At 40.6% G+C, this 17,617-nt stretch overlaps 1 protein-coding gene across 1 annotated transcript; it reads left to right on the top strand.

Annotated features, from left to right (window-relative positions):
• The first annotated feature begins 817 nt into the window (after positions 1–817).
• Positions 818–17,229, top strand: fam83d (family with sequence similarity 83 member D). The gene is made up of 4 exons (XM_061688482.1): positions 818–1,366; positions 3,447–3,614; positions 3,752–3,876; positions 14,033–17,229. Exons 1-4 carry the CDS (start codon positions 878–880, stop codon positions 14,874–14,876), a joined length of 1,626 nt encoding a protein of 541 aa, XP_061544466.1. The 5' UTR covers positions 818–877; the 3' UTR covers positions 14,877–17,229.
• The last annotated feature ends 388 nt before the right edge of the window (positions 17,230–17,617 follow it).

Raw genomic sequence — 17,617 nt, 5'->3', positions numbered from 1 at the left:
TACTTTTCGAGACCGCCTCTAATTTGACTCACTAAGTGGAGTCTATTTCGCTTGTAATGTGTTGGGAAACTGCTCTGCGACTGACTGGTGATCATTCCAGAGTGTACCCTGCCTCTTGCCCAAAGTTACTTGGGGTAGGCTCCAGTTTGAGGACCAAGGATTGCAAAAAAATAAAATAAATAAATAAAAGGGTATGACTGTATTTAAACTTATTTCCAACAAGGTCATTTATAATTTGTTATTATTATTAAATAGCAGTGTACTTATTAGCTGTCTGGGGACGTGTTACTGTAACAGTGAATTGTTTACTTTACTGTATAAGGAAGTGACTGGGAAAAAAAGCAGCCCTGCCTTCAAACATGTACTGTATGCTTTCAAAATATAAACGTGTACAAGAATGCAATCGCACAGAACGTTCTGATGGAGGGCAAGATTACAGGACAACAGAAACATTTTCAGCGTTGGACAACACTAATCAAATTTTAGCTAACAAAAGAACTGAGTATTTGTACAAAGAAAAAAAGTTTAAAAAGAAGTGGTTGTTGAAAGCAATGAACTACGATTTTATGAGCGCTAAAAAGAGTCAGAGTGAGAGGTCTTGCTGTTGTGTGCGGGGTGGGCGGGAGGGTACGTGGGAGCAAAGCAGAGAGACGGTGAGCGAGTCATGTTTGCATCCAAACCAGCCAATAAGATTGTGTTTACATTAAACGACGGTCTAGTTGGACCAATCAGAAGTCCCCATTCCCGTGCGAGACTTCCCCGGCACCCAATGGCAATCCGGGACAAAGGAACCGACGGAAACCACAAAATACGAAAAGTGTGTACCTGTAGGTCAAAGCAGCTTCACCCGCGGGACGGTTAGAAAGGTGAAGAAGCAATGGCGCTGTCTCAGTGCCTGGACGACTCACTCTTAAGGGCGAAGGCAACACACACAGGGGCCGCGTTGTGTGACCTCCAGGAGGTGTACAACGAGAGACACCGGCTCGCCTTGGAGGAGCTGTTGTCCGGGGGGGTTGACAGCTTTCTCGCTTTTCTTAGGAAGGAGTCCATCGCCAACTTCCTGTCTGACGATGAGCTCCAGTGGATCCGGGGCGCCGCCGTGGCTCCCCGGCGCGTGTCGGTGCTCGGCGAGGACCAGGCGCCGCCGGAGCAGTCTCTCAGCAGCTCGGTTGACTGTTCGTCGGTGACTTACTTCCCCGAGGTGTCGGACGTGGAGCCGCCGCCGCTGGAGATCGGCTGGCCCGCCTTCACTGCGGGCTCTTACCGGGGAGTCACCAGGGCCGTGGCTCACTTCCAGCCAAGCTATGGGGTTAACATCTACGCCTGCAAAGAAGCTGCAAGGAAAATGATCAGCAGTGCCAGAGAGGTACGCTGCAATACTGTCTGGAGTTAGGCCTACATCATTATTGTGTCAACTCTTATCAAAATTTACTGTAAACATACGTGGTCCATATTAACTGCCCAAAGTTTCATATTCAATTGCTTACTAACAATGGTGGGAAATAACGAGGCACAAATACTTTCTTTTGATTTTTCAGCTATCTGTACTTGCCTTGAATATTTATTTTGCTGATGACTTTTTACTTTTACTGCTTATGATTAAAAACGAGTAGCTGGACTTTCTATTCCTCACTTTGTCAAAATAGGCATAACACTTTTCCCAAACACTGCTAATGACATAAAAAAGATGTTAATCAAGAAATGTAAAGTTGTTGAGATCAATTTGAGATTTCTGGGTCTTCTAATGTGGGGGAAAATAGGGGCCAAAATTATATGGAAGAACATGAACCAGAGGGCATTTATGACAATGGCAACAGATTCGGAGAAGCAAGATATTCCCCATCCATAGCCTTAATCGAGCTTGATTTTGACAGGTCCAAGAATGATTTGTGGCATCAGCTTGTGGAATTCAAAATTGAATCGGGGGGGGGGGGGGGGGGGGGGGAACACAAAGAAGGTGTATTTTATTCTTTGTTAATTTATCTTTTTGGGTCAATTCACAACATTTGCAAAGCTATGCACATGTTTATTTATTATTATTATTTTTTTAATAGCATAAAAGCCGAGCTGGGTCTTAGTCTAAAAAACAACAATATGCAACACAAACCGTGATTTTCTTTTTCTTCTTCTCAGTACGAGCACTATGTAAGTAAATATAAGAGGGAAACCATTTTATGTGCACATTTAGGTTTTTTTTCTGTTCTGCCAAGTTATCAATACGTGTATTGTATAATTGACAGTAAACATTCATTTTTGCTTTTTACTTCTGTTCATAGTGGATTTCAGCCTGTACTTTTAAAAAAAAACAAAAAAACTTAAGTGCAGAGTTGAATCAGTACTGCACTTGTACCTTTTTACACAAGTATCTTTACTTCTATTTCAGTACAACGTGTTAGTACTTTGCCACCTCTGTTTATTAGACCCTTAGACAGGATGATTGATTTTGACTGGCTTGTAGTAGACCACCACCTCATATATACTTTTACTGGAATTAAATAACAAACTCAAAATCATGTCATCCTAAAATCATGCTGGATAGTCCCCATGGAATTTAGTTTGATCCTCCCCTTTTCTTTTGTCTGGCTTTTTAATGAGATGAAATGACCAAAAGAAAGGACAATCAAAATCCAAAGCAGAATGAATATTCATTGTGGTGTCATGTGCCTTATTTGAGCTGTCAGCCCTGTCTGCTGTTCAAAGAAGGAATCGTTGTGTGGCTTCAGGAAGACCTTGGGAGCCTTCGCAAACACTGCAGCAGATGTGTCTCAACTTGCTTTGCTAAATTTGGTTGCTCTTCTATTAAAGAGCTGTACTTCCCTCTGTAGAGCCAAATAAAAGCTTTTTTTTTGGTAGAAAGTGCACAGGGAACCAGATCAATCTGGAAATGAGACATTATCATGGCCTTTTGTGATAGTAAAACCCTCGTAGGCCACAGTCTTTGCTGTACAAAAGACTGTAACTGTGCATAATTGTCATTGGGCAGACATTTTGGCATAACCTCCTTAAATAATCCATGCTTTTTCATTCAAATAAGGCAGATTTAGTTTGTATGTGTCTATGACCAGATTGAAGTCTTAAATCTGAGATTACGTTAACATCCGTGTCTAATCCTCAACACACAACAGCTTGTGAAATTCCACCCCTCTTGGTGAACGTAGAAGATCTGCTCAAAACAAATCTGTTATAAAAGGTATTCGTCTCGTTTGGGGAAAAAAGTAATTTGCTGACCAAGTGTTACTGCTGATTGCCATGGTAACAGACGACTGTTGAAAGAGGGCACATCAGCACACATATTGCACAGGAGTGCGTCTGACAGAGATTCACAGTTGTGTTTTCAATAAGGCCTTGCATTTGATACAAATGAAAACACAATCATGTGCCGCATCGCAGAAAACTGTGCTGCAGCCCTGAAAGTAAATTTTGTTCTCTGTAATTTTCCACTGCAGGTGATTGCCATAGTTACGGATTCCCTGACAGACCTGGATATCTTTAAGGATCTTCAAGAGGCGTGTTCTGTCCGCAAAGTCCCCGTTTACATTCTGCTGGACCAGTCAAGCTGTTCCGCTTTCCTCAAGATGTGCAGAAACATTAGCGTTAGCTTGGATGACCTTCAGGTACACCGCTGTTTCCTTAAACGGGGATGCCAATATCTGGTTTCATATGATCCAAATATTTCTTTTAATGTTTCATATGAGTGGGCAGTTTTGTTCACTGCTGCTGTCTCTTTTTTTTTTTTTTTACATTCTTGAAGCAAATGAGAGTGAGAACCATAACTGGCACGACTTATTACACAAGATCAGGAGCAAGAATCACTGGGAGAGTTCATGAGCGGTTCATGCTGATTGATGGGAACCGTGCAGCTACAGGTTCATACAGGTATCTGATCTATCTATTAGGGCTACGATCAAATCAGTGGTGACTCGGCGCTGCATTTAAGTGCGCCGAAAACAATGAATGCCGAGTCAGGAAGTTTTGATTCAAATCAAAGAATAACATACTACTTACTTACTTTATTCTGACAAGAGCCGCAATTTCGCCACGCTGCATTTATTTAAAAAAATAAAAAATATTACATGATGTTTCGTCTTTGTTTAAAGCCCACGCCATCTTGACTTACTGTGTATGCGTGCATTGTAGCTCTACCAAGATCGTCGGAGACTCCGGATAAAGTTTGTCAAGAAACGATTCATTTCTTGAAGCTTAATGTGCACACGAAACCACCTGCTGGCCATGCGTATAATCGCAGCCAGCTATATCTTAAGGTCAGAGGACAAAGATGTTATGGGGTCAGTTAAAATTAATTCATTCATTCATCTTCCGTTCCACTTATCCTCACTAGGGTCGCGGGCGTGCTGGAGCCTATCCCAGCAATCTTTGGGCGAGAGGCGGGGTACACCCTGAACCGGTCGCCAGCCAATCGCAGGGCACATACCAACAAACAACCATTCGCACACACATTCACACCTAAGGGCAATGCGACCTAAGGGTCGATGCGACTGCACCGCCTGCAGAAGAGACAACAGAATACCGCGCAGAGCGGATTGGAAATACAGACTGGTATGTTTACGCATCCCATAAATCCACAATATACTTGCTCCAGCATCCCGACTTGACGATAGAAACATAGAATCATGAACAGTATGAGAAGTCGGCTGTTCGTGTGGGATTCATAATGCGTTGGTCCATCCATCCATCTCTGTACCGCTTATACTTATTTTTTGTGATATGGCAGAATATTTTATTGTATGTGCATTATGTACATTTGGTCATTATTCTTCCGGTTTCTTGGTGAGAACAGTCTTGAAAAAGAGACACTGGTCTCATTAGGTTTTAATTTCTGGTTAAATAAATATATTGTGTGCCCCTCGCTTGAGTAGCTTTATAACACGCTGCGCAGAAAGTCTTTGCCGTGTCTGTTGGCTTGTCATATAGGCAAGTACAGATGACAGTACCGAAAAGTACTGCATTTTTCTCTTACTGCCCAGTGCATAATAATGCATAGCAAAGCAAATTTATTTATATAGCGCATTTCATACACAAGGTAACTCAATGTGCTTTACACGATTAAAAGCATTTAAAAACAAAGAAAAAAAACTGCTTCTAAACATTTAAAACAAAGAGGGGAAAATAATAAAAGTACAATTAAAACAGCGTACAGTGCAAGAAATATCATTTAAAAGTGGAAATGCTCTAAAAAGCATGAGAAAAACGAAGAGTTTTAAACCTGGACTTAAAAAACATTCACACTTGGGGGGGACGTCACTTCTGTTGGCAACTTATTCCATTTGTGTGCATCATAATGGCTCAATGCTGCTTCACCATGTTTGCTTTGGACTCTGTGCTCCACTATTTGACCTGAGTCTGTCGATCTCAAAGCCCTACTGGGTTTATATTCCATTAGCATTTCTTTCATGTTGTCAGGACCGAAACCGTTTAGTGATTTATAGACCCGTAGCAGAACTTTAAAATCTATTCTAAAGCTGACTGGAAGCCAGTGTAAAGACTTTAGAATTGGAGTAATATGCTCTCACCTCTTTGTTCTGGTCAGAACCTGAGCTGCAGCATTCTGAATGAGCTGCAGCTGGTTAATGCTCTTTTTGGGGATTCCAGTCAGAAGACATAACCATAATAAAGTCGTAGGTATATACAAGGAAATCCTCACCTCTTGTCTGCGGCGCTTCGCTGCTGCACCATGGCGGCTGCGAGATTTAGTTCTCTTGCTTGCGTTTGAGGTCCCGATGGCCCTAGGAAAAAGAGTTGGCACCATAGCTGGTTTCAGCATCTGCCTTACTATACGTGTATATCCAATGCTTTCTGCTAAGTTTTTCTCAAAACACGCCGGTTTGAAGAGTTTGGAATACTTGCTAGGCACCCATTGCTGACCACGTTTTTTCCCGTCTGTTGACTTTCCCTGACCACTGGTCTCGTAAATCCTTTTTCACTTGGAAAGCCAAAGAAACTTTTGCCACTGCCTGAACCATTTGTAAAACCAAATGCCGCCCAATAAACCATCGTGAAATCGCTAAATCATACGACAACAAATATACAAGGACGGGAACAACAGCATGGAACAATAGCACACAAGACGGAAGACCAGAAGGTGCCAGTTGCAAAAAGCAGAAGGCTTATTCAGAATCATATATACCGATTTAACTGCTGTATACCTGCTATATAATCACTTCGAAATGGCTGATGTGGTTTGAAAAAGGGGTTCTAGAGTTATCAAGAACATTTTTACCATCTTTGTACCACATAATGCATAATTGCATTTTTGCATCTGTTTTGGGTCTTGTGAATGACTAACTTCAAAAACAATGTCTGACCAAATAATTTCTCGACATAGTGGAGAATAAAATCTTTTTGAAAGTATTCTGTGTGCGTAAAATGTTTACAAAGTGGTACTATCATATGGTATGGCTCACTTTTAGGAAATGGTACAGGCTTAAGCAGGCCCAGGACAGTGAAAGTGCTTGTGGAACTAGGAAGAAGGCACTACATATGCTCTTGTAACTTGGACAATGTTGTATAGAGCAGGGGAGAATTATTTGTTTTAAATTCAGAAATAATAACAGTTTTTTTTGTTTCAAGTGATTCCTTTTTTTTTTAACACAACCTCTCTCCTGTCCTTAAAAACACCCTTTTGCATGATAAAGATGTCACCATGTACAACCCCAATTCCAATGAAGTTGGGACATTGTGTTAAACATAAACCAGAATACAATGATTTGCAAATCATGTTCGAACTATCGACCTATGTTTAATTGAATACACTACAAAGACAAGATATTTAATGTTTAAGATGATAAACTTTATTGTTTTCAGCAAATAATCATGAACTTAGAATTTTATGGCTGCCACACGTTCGAAAAAAGCTGGGACAGGGTCATGTTTACCACTGTGTTACATCACCTTTTCTTTTAACAACATTCAATAAACGTTTGGGAACCGAGGACACTAATTGTTGAAGCTTTGTAGGTGGAATTCTTTCCCATTCTTGCTTGATGTACAGCTCTCAGCTGTTCAACAGTCCAGGGTCTCCGTTGTCGTATTTTACGCTTCATAATGTGCTACACATTTTCAATGGGAGACAGGTCTGGACTGCAGGCAGTCTTTTACTGAGAAGCCACACTTTTGTAACACATGCAGAATGTGGTTTGGCATTGTCTTGCTGAAATAAGCAGGGGCGTCCATGAAAAAGACGCTTCTTGGATGGCAGCATATGTTTCTGCAAAACCTCTAAGTACCTTTCAGCATTAATGGTGCCTTCACAGATGTGTAAGTTACCCATGCCATTGGCACTAACACAGCCCCATACCATCACAGATGCTGGCTTTTGATCTTTGGGTCCATAACAGTCCGGATTGTTCTTTTCCTCCTTGGCCCGGAGGACAGGACGTCCACAATTTTCAAAAACAATTTGAAATGTGGACCACAGAACACTCTTCCACTTTGCATCCGTCTTAGATGAGCTCGGGCCCAGAGAAGCCGGCGGCGTTCCTGGGTGTTGTTGATAAATGGCTTTTGCTTTGCATAGTAAGAGTTTCAAGTTGCACTTACAGATGTAGCGCCGAACTGTATTTACTGATATTGGTTTTCTGAAGTGTTCCTGAGCCCATGTGGTGATATCTTTTACACATTGATGTCGGTTTTTGATGCAGTGCCGCCTGAGGGATCGAAGGTCATGGGCATTCAATGTTGGTTTTCGGCCTTGCCGCATACATGCAGTGATTTCTCCAGATTCTCTGAACCTTTTGATGATATTATGGACCGTAGATGATGAAATCCCTAAATTCCTTGCAATTGTACGTTGTGGAACATTGTCCTTAAACTGTTTGACTATTTTCTCACGCGCTTGTTCACAAAGAGGTGAACCTCGCCCCATCTTTGCTTGTGAATGACTGAGCAATTCAGGGAAGCTGCTTTTATTCCCAATCAATCACCTACCTGTTCCCAATTAGCCTGTTCACCTGTGGGGTGTTCCAAACAGGTGTTTGATGAACATTCCTCAACTTTCTCAGTCTTTTTTAGAACGTGTTGAAGCCATAAAATCCTAAATTAATGATTATTTGCTAAAAAAACAATAAAGTTTATCAGTTTGAATATTAAATATCTTGTCTTTGTAGTATATTCAATTAAATATAAGTTGAACATGATTTGTCAATCATTGCATCCTGTTTTTATTTATGTTTAAGACAACGACCCAACTTCATTGGAATTGGGGTTGTAAAAAAAAAAAAAAAAAAATATATATGTATATATATATAATTAAAATTGTATATACACAGACACGGCATGACTAGTTAGCAAATCTGCCTCACAATTCTGAGGACCTTGGTTCAAATCCTGGCCTCGCCTGTGTGGAGTTTTTGTTCTCCCCGTGCCTGTGTGGGTTTTCGTCGGGCACTCTGGTTTCCTCCCACAGCCTCCAAAAAAAAACATGCATGGTAGGTTGATTGAAGACTCTAAATTGCCCGTAGGTGTGAAAGTGTGCGTGAATGGATGTTTGTTTATATGTGCCCTGCGATTGGCTGGCGACCAGTTCAGGGTTGTACCCCCCCTTTCACCCGAAGGTAGCTGGGATAGGCTCCGGCACTCCCGCGACCCTTGTGAGGATAAGCGGCTCAGAAAATGGATGGGTGGAGATATATATATATATATATATATATATATATATATATATATATATATATATATAAAAAACACAAATTTTGAATAATTTTGAATGGAGCCTTCATGAGGGGTTTATATTGCTGTCAAACCTCGCGGAAAAATCTGAAGGACTTCCCGAATCTATCACCTGGCATAGCCAAGGCTTCGGAAGTCATCATTTCCAGCCCCTCCCCTAAATGAAGCAAGCCTCGATACGCGCTTTGTCGAAATGCCTCCTTCATTACCTAACATACGCTTCGAAGATTCTGCACATCTGTAACTACTATCTGTTGGTCTAGTAGTAGTCAGACTCGCACTCTAAATCCCCATTCGCTATTTGTATTCACAGTCACGAATGACTTGCGAATTACAATCGAATTGTTACTCTTTGTACTATTCAAAAATAGTAGGCCAACATATGAAAAATCCATCAATTTTCCGTACCGCTTATCCTCACTATGGTTGCAGGTGTGCTGGGCGAGAGACTGGGTACACCCTGAAATGGTCGCCAGCCAATCGCAGAGCACATATAAACAACCAACCATTCACATGTACAGGGCAATTTAGAGTCTTCAATTAACCTACCATGCATGTTTTTGGGATATGGGAAAAAACTGGAGTACCCGGAGAAAACACACGCAGGCACGGGGAGAACATTAAACGCCACACACCGGATTTCAACCCAGGTCCTCAGAACTGTGAGGCAGATGTGCTAACAGTCATCCACCGTGCTGCCTATGAAAAATCCAATTTGATTATTTGAAAACTGTCTAGTGAACCAGTAGGAGAGAACGAGAGTTTTAGCTGGCATGTATCTGTACAGAAAAGTTGTTCCTTTTAGTATAAAAAAGCTTACTTTATCCCTCGACGTACCTTGGCCACAATCAACCCCGGGTCTGATTTTCGCTCGGCCATGCCATAAATCCTCGCGGACCAGACCAAGCTGCCGCTTTGCCAGCCAGCCTGCTGGCTGCTTAGCCTGTTGGTTACCTAGCCGCTGTCGTCATCTTTCACGCTGTGTTGGCTAAATTTCTCCCATTCAATCTGCTGCAGTTACTCTCTCCAACGATGGCTCCTTTTCGGCCTCAGTTGTGGGGCTTTCATGTTATCCGTGCAGCTCATTGGAGCTAGGCTAAAAGTAAGCCTCCTTCAGCAGTGAGCTCATTTATTTATTTTAAAAATCTTTATGGAGATATCGGTGATGCTACAATGCGTACATGTGCGGAAGCGATGTGCACTAAGTCAAAATGGTGGCGCCCATAAAACAATGGAAGTGGCAGCATTGTAGCTCTTGTCAGAATAAAGTAAGTATGTTATTGTTTGATTCGTTTTGTTCAAATGCGAACATTCTGATTTGGGATTTGTTTTTTCTCTGGTTGGGAACGATAAATCAATGCGACCAAATATCTGTTTATAAAAGCGAGAGATAAGACTAGCAGACTCCTCAATCGATACAAAATCTGCGAGGAATCCTTAGATACATAGATTGTAGAGTTGTGGATCGGCTTTTGCAAGTCTCGGAATCAGTTGCCTGAGGCTTTACAGTTTTCATCTCTTAAAACAAAATAGCTTTTCACTAGTTAAACTATACTTATACTATCACATAGCGATAGCAAAGTTGCGTTCACAGATGCTGCATTTTCCCTGGCAGCTGTAAACATAAAATGCAACGTCATGTTCCATACCTTTTCTCAAACCTGTAAGCAACAGAGTGTAAGCATGTCATTGGAGACAATGGCAGAGGTATGTACATTTCGGCAATTCCCATGGGCTATACCTCAGCAAATGAATGCTTCTTCTTGAGCCCTCACAATCCTACTTACGGTATGTGTTTCAGTGTTGGTACTGTGCGACGCCAAAAAGAAAGTCATGTGATCATCTAGGTGTCAATTAAAAGGACACACAGCCAGGTATGTCTTCCAGTAAAACAACAATCGCCAGTTGAGCTAAGCTTGTCATCACAACTTAAAGTTAAAAAAGTCAGTCAGCACTCACCAAGCACTGTGATTGTTTTAAACAAACAAAAAAAGAACAGCAAGCAATGCATGTGTGCAGTGGCGTTCCTAGCTTGAATGGCACCCTTTTGTGTGAGACCCCCTTTGGATCTTAAATATTGTTTGTGCAGATTATTTTCTCGAAAAAATATTTTTTTTGTGTTCTATTTAAATAGTTAATTTGATATTTGAAAAGATATAAGCTAATTTGTTATTTTTTACAGTGCCATTAAGCAACAATGCTCAGAGAAGAGGTCTTTTACGTGTTAGAAAATACATTCTGTAGTAAGAATTTCATTTTCTCGAATTGGGTTAAATCGAGTCAAGGTTTGTTATGATTGTCTATATCAGAAAATTATAATGCATTGATGTTAACACTGCATTGATGTTAATGCATTGTTTCCGCACCGAATCGAATCGTACTACTCCCATACTGAACCGAATCCTTTCGAACCATTTGCCCTTAAAGTTATATATATATTTTTTTTTATTGAATCGCAACCCGTGTATCTAGATAGGTATCGAATCGGCCTCATGCCAGAGATTCCCAACCCTAGTGTTTTCGCAAGTCAATCTCAATCACCACTGATTCTTATTCTGTCAGTCTATCTGCCGTAAAATTAGGTCTATTGAACGCACTGCTAAATAAAAACAAAACACTTTTTTCCACACACAAAGCCGCACTGGTTTATAAACTTCAGATATTACACACACAAAAAAAAGGCGAACAGTGAACGCAATTCTGGTGAGTGAAAAAGAAGTTAAGAATAGATGAGAACGTGACACTCATGGGATTGGGAAAATACACAAATAAACTGCATCATTGTTTAAACTAGGGGGTTAGCTCGGGAAAAAGTTGTGGCTTACGGCGGAATTTATCCAGCTATCGACCAGGGATGAAACTCTACTGATAAACAGTGATAAAATATCAGACTGTTATTACTACCTTTTCAAAATTTGTAATGCATCAAATCTTTTGACTCACCTTTGTGATTACGACTCAGAATTGTACACCAAGGAAAGTCTGCTGTTTGTTAAATATATTGCTGTGTTATTCATTTTAAAGAAAACGTGAATTTAATAATTATTTATTTTTTCACATTGGAGTATCTTAAATAGGGGTGTCCTGTTCCGATATTTGATATCAGTCCGATATCATGATGATGTGGTTCTGTTCGCTTCATCAAGCCGTGATCTCCGATTCTCACTGGAGCGGTTCGCAGCAGAGTGTGAAGCGGCTGGGATGAAAATCAGCACCTCCAAATCCGAGACCATGGTCCTCAGTCGGAAAAGGGTGGCGTGGGGGATGAGATCCTGCCCCAAGTGAAGGAGTTCAAGTATCTTGTTCACGAGTGAGGGAAGAATAAAACAGGACATTGACAGGCGGATCGGTGCAGCGTCTGCAGTGATGCGTACTTTGTATCGGTCCGTTGTGGTAAAGAAGTGACTTGCATTGCGTGCAACACACTGCCCCCCAGAGGTCAAGACGTGCACAGCAGGAACAGCACTCCAAAGCCCAACAAGACAAAAACAGGGGCAGTACAAGCATCTTAATAATAATACATTATTGAGAATACTATACCCCAGACGCATAAAGAAGTTCAAAAGTGTATTGCCGCACATGTGAAGAAACCAAATGCTATTCCCACCATATACTGACAGTAAAGAAATTGAATGAATTAACTGAATAACTTAAATTATTTTGCACTTTAAAGGTATCATTTGTATTTATTTATTGAGGTTATTTTTTTTTATTCAATCTATTCATTTGAGATTTACTGAGGTTATTTTTATGTATTTAATTTAATTGTAGTATATTCTTACTGTATGTGTAAGGTTAAACTTTATGTAACCCAGGGATCTCGTTTGATGTGCGTCTCGCGTCTGAGATGCACAAAAATGAGCAGGGACACCTATATTAAGTACAATCTGTGTCCGAGGATGCGATGCTATGGGTTAAAGTATTCCGACGTGGTGCTTGAAATCCGGCGTATGAATGTTTTTTTTTTGTTTTTTTTTAGAGCGCAACTAATTTGGTCGGATATGTGCCCTAATTTCTGAATGGTGCAGCTAAAAAAATACAAGCGCGATGGTCCACCTGTATGACCAGCCATTTGAGGAAGGAAAAAAATGTGAAACATGAAACCCATCTGGTCTCTAAACCAATCTGAGATAATGAAGGTCAGGGTGGGGGGAGGAGCAGCGTTTAAAGAAAGGCTGCAGTTTTAAAAAGTAGAACAAATGTTGAATCAAAACAGGTTGCTTTGATCTCTGTTATTAATGTTGCTATACTTTGCACTTTTTCTTAACCAATTGGAAACTTCATTGGTAGTATATTGCCAGTTAAAGGATTAATGTGTGTAATCTGTGCCAATTGTTTGTTTGTTCAAGTGCAATTTTTGTGAAGAGAGTCTGAGTGTGTTTTATTTATATTTTTTTATTTATCTAAGATATTTTATTTATTGTTCTACATTACGATGCCAATGTTCAATAATTTATTTGAGTTAATTGTTTGTAAAAAGGAGTTAATTGTTTGTAAAAAGGATGTACTTATTATTATTATTATTATCTAATATTGCTATACTATAGTATAGTATAGTAAAATATGATAGTTTTAAAAAAAAAATATAGACCTAAAAACAGAAAATTCATTGATTAGTGCTGTTTGCAATTTTTAAGGTGCAAAAACTAGTTTTTTTTTAAATGTTCAAATTTTAATCAGTATGTTTATCCTAAAAAATTTTTATTGGTTTTGGATTGGATGGCTTTAAAAAAAAAAAACATTAACTAGGGATCCGCCCATTTTGGAGATTGACACCATGAATGCATCAACAACGACTAGAAATTTATTTAAACTTTAATAATATAAAAAAATACAATAAACTGAAAAAATAAACATTTAGTGTTTAAAAAGTGATATAATTATGAAGGGTCAGAAGCTGTCCAACCAAGTTCATCTGATTTTGATCTAGATTGCACATTTGGAAGTAATTTGACTTTAACATGGAAAATCCCACTTTTAAATTCCCACTGTCAGATCTCATCAGAAAAAAATATAATTTGTTTTGCTCACATTTTGGGTCTAATTACATTTTGTTCTCTTGGATCCAATATCGTCTTTGATATTTAGTTGAAATGTATTGCAGTATTTTGTTGTTGTTGTTGTTTTAATCGCTAAGGGGAAACAGGCAAGCATAGAGACATGTCAGAGTCATCGAGCACAGGGGTGTCACACTCTTGTAGTTCAGGGGCCACTTACAGTCGAATTTGATGTCAAATGGGCCGGACCACAAAAATGGCACCATAAGTTTTTGTTTTAATGGAAAGTGTCGTAGAAAAATCTTCATCTTTATTGAACTATCCTTCAATCTTAATCTTTTTGTGTGAAGGTTCAACTGGACTGATGGCAAATTGAACACCAGCAACTTAATCGAGCTTTCTGGTCAAATAACAGAAAAGTTTGACGAAGAGTTCCGGATTCTTTATGCACAGTCTCTTCCCTTGAATATCCGAGGACCTGCAAGTGTACAAAACAGTGCGATCCTTGAGCACATTCCTAGCAAGCATCTGCTCACCTCCTCCCCATACCTGAGCAGGGTGAGGTCATTGGAGCAAGTGTTTCTGACCAGCACACCAGGCCATAAAATCAGCACTTCATCCTTCCAGCCTCCCTGTGTGGGCTCCGCTCCAGAGGTGGGTCAAAGCAACAGCAGAGCATCAAACACTTCTACTATTGGCGAGGCCTGGTTGGATCAGCAGCGAATGCAAGAAGAAATCCTGGCCTGTGGTCTGATTCCCCCAGCAGAGGAGTCTGCAACAAGCAAGCCTTTACCACCGGGTGTAGAGTCCTGCCACGTGGCCACTCAGACCGGTTTATCAGTGGAAGACGGTGACGCGCAGACAGACCTCCAACTCACGCAGGACCCAAATCTCACACTCCGCCAGAACAAGGCCTCCTCTCTCAGGCTGATCATCCCCACCCAGGCAGCTCCAGCTGACACCGTGAAGGACTGCCTCAGCAATCTGACCAAAGAGCGCCAACGCCACTACTCAGCCATCCGCTCCAAGCTGGAACACATGATGGCCACCGTGTCACAACGGCGAGAGCTAGCAGACATTGGCGTTATGACTCAAGGTCGACGGGGGGTAAACAAAGAGATCCTGGGGGCAGACCCTACCCTTGCTGAGAATGCAGTCATGGTCACCTGGCCAAGAGCCAGATGTGTACACTAGCTTTACCTACTCCCCCCCCCCCCCGGTTTGGGACACTTGGATAAGGGCTGCTGCAGGGTTTCTTTGGACTGCTGTACTAGAATGTCATCTGTTTTACATTGGCACTTTGTTTTTGTCTGGTGCCAAATTGTTGCCTTTCTGTTGTGTTTTTATGCCATGTTCATACAATTTTGGGTGTAATGGTCGCAAAATAATAGTTGATCACACGATGTAGCAATTGTGCAATACTACTGTTACTATAATGAATAACTTCCAGATGTACAACCCCAATTCCAATGAAGTTTGGACATTGTGTTAAACATAAATAAAAACAGAATACAATGATTTGCAAATCGTGTTCAACTTATATGTAATTGAATACACAACAAAAACCAGATATTTAATGTTCAAACTGATAAAGTTTATTGTTTTTAGCAAATAATCATTAACTTAGAATTTTATGGCTGCAACATGTTCCAAAAAAGCTGGGACAGGGTCATGTTTACCACTGTGTCACAAAACCTTTTCTTTTAACATTCAATAAACGTTTGGGAACTGAGGACACCAATTGTTGAAGCTTTGTAGGTGGAATTCTTTCCCATTCTTGCTTGACTTACAGCTTCATTCTTGCTTGACGTACAGCTTATGCTTCATAATGCGCCACACATTTTCAATGGGAGACAGGTCTGGACTGCAGGCAGGCCAATCGAATACCCGCACTCTTTTACTACAAAGCCACGCTGTTGTAACACGTGCAGAGTGTGGTTTGTCATTTTCTTGCTGAAATAAGCAGGGGTGTCTATGAAAAAGCCGTTGCTTGGATGGCAGCATATGTTTCTCCAAAACCTGTATGTACCTTTCAGCATTAATGGTGCCTTCACGGATGTGTACGTTACCCATGTCATTGGCACTAACACAGCCCCATACCATCACAGATGCTGGCTTTTGAACTTTGCGTCCATAACAGTCCGGATGGCTCTTTCCCTCTTTGGCCAGGAGGACACGACGTCCACAATTTCCAAAAACAATTTGAAATGTGGACCGGTCGGACCCCAGAACACTTTTTCACTTTGCATCAGTCCATCTTAGAGGAGCTCGGGCAGCAGTGAAGCCGGCGACGTTTCTGGGTGTTGTTGATAAATGGATTTTGCTTTGCATAGTAGAGTTTCAAGTTGCATTAACGGATGAAGCGCCAAACTGTATTTACTGAAATTGTTTTTCTGATGTGTTCCTGAGCCCATGTGGTGATATCCTTTACACATTGATGTTGGTTTTTGATGCAGTGCCGCCTGAGGGATCGAAGGTCAGGGGCATTCAATGTTGGTTTTCGGCCTTGCCGCTTACATGCAGTGATTTCTCCAGATTCTCTGAACCTTTTGATGATATTATGGACCGTAGATGATAAAATCCCTAAATTCCTTGCAATTGTACGTTGAGGAACATTGTCCTAAAACTGTTTGATATTTTCTCACACACTTGTTCACAAAGAGGTGAACCTCGCCCCATCTTTGCTTGTGAATGACTGAGCAATTCAGGGAAGCTTCTTTTATACCCAATCATGTGACCCACCTGTTCCCAATTAGCCTGTTCAGCTGGGGGATGTTCCAAAGAGGTGTTTGATCAGCATTACTCAACTTTGTCAGTCTTTTTTTGCCACCTGTGCCAGCTTTTTTGGAACGTGTTGCCGCTATAAAGTTCTAAGTTAATGATTATTTGCTAAAAACAATAGTTTATCAGTTTGAACATTAAATGTCTTTGTAGTGTATTCAATTAAATATAGGTTGAACATGATTTGCAAATCATTGTATTCTGTTTTTATTTATGTTTAACACAACATCCCCACTTCATCTGAATTGGGGTTGTAGATAATACATCAGTTAGAGCAGAGGTCACCAATATGGTGCCTGCGGACACCAGGTAGTTCCAAGGACCACGAGTAGCCAACGGGCTGTTCTAGAAATACCTCACCATTGAGATGCAACTAGTTTTGTTTAAAAACACACTTGCATTGATATAAATTTGGAAATGAGAAAATTTTTAAAAGACCTGGTATAGTTCAAATGTTCGAATTTAAAGTTCATGAAGACAAGTGAGTCGCAACAATGACGATGAAGAGTTGATTCCCAATAATTTGAGCAGATTTGTTATTTTAGAAGCATGTATCAAACTGGTTGCACTTCGCATCAATTAGTAGCCTATCCAAGTAGTAAATCTCACTTTCCAAAAGGTTGGTGAGCCAGTGATACAATAAGGATGATTGAAAGTACATTTGTGTGATGTGGGTATTGAAATCAAACATGGTTGTGGTAAATGCATCTAAATATACTTGCCCATTGCGCCTAGCTAATAATAAAGTGGCCTTTTTGCTTCTTGATTGAGTGCTTACTGTCTTCACTTTCAGTCCAAATGTATTTTGAATTGCAAAGAAGTTGTCATAAAACAGAGGCTCAAAAGCTCCAGAACACACAAGGAAGCAAACTGCCAGTGTGACTTGAGAGAACAAGCGCTAGTGTTTTTTTGAACTGCAGTGTCAACACCAAATTAGTCAAGTCGGCATCTGAGACACTTGCACCTCTTTGGAGAAGCTTTGTCATTAATTGCGGGCATAGACAAGGAACACTGTTTACACGTGTATTTTACTTGAACAGCTCATTTCTTTAACTTTCCCAAAAAAAATTCTAACAGTTTCTCAAAGATTCTCGCTAAACACATTCTCAACAGTCAGAAAGCAGCATATTTCCAGACAGAAGAGAAGCAGGGGG

This window comes from Phycodurus eques, chromosome 10 (genome assembly GCF_024500275.1).
Source record: "Phycodurus eques isolate BA_2022a chromosome 10, UOR_Pequ_1.1, whole genome shotgun sequence".
Lineage (NCBI taxonomy): Eukaryota > Metazoa > Chordata > Actinopteri > Syngnathiformes > Syngnathidae > Phycodurus > Phycodurus eques.
The sequence above is the reverse complement of the archived record's forward strand: the minus strand, read 5'-3'. Positions and strand labels throughout refer to the sequence as shown.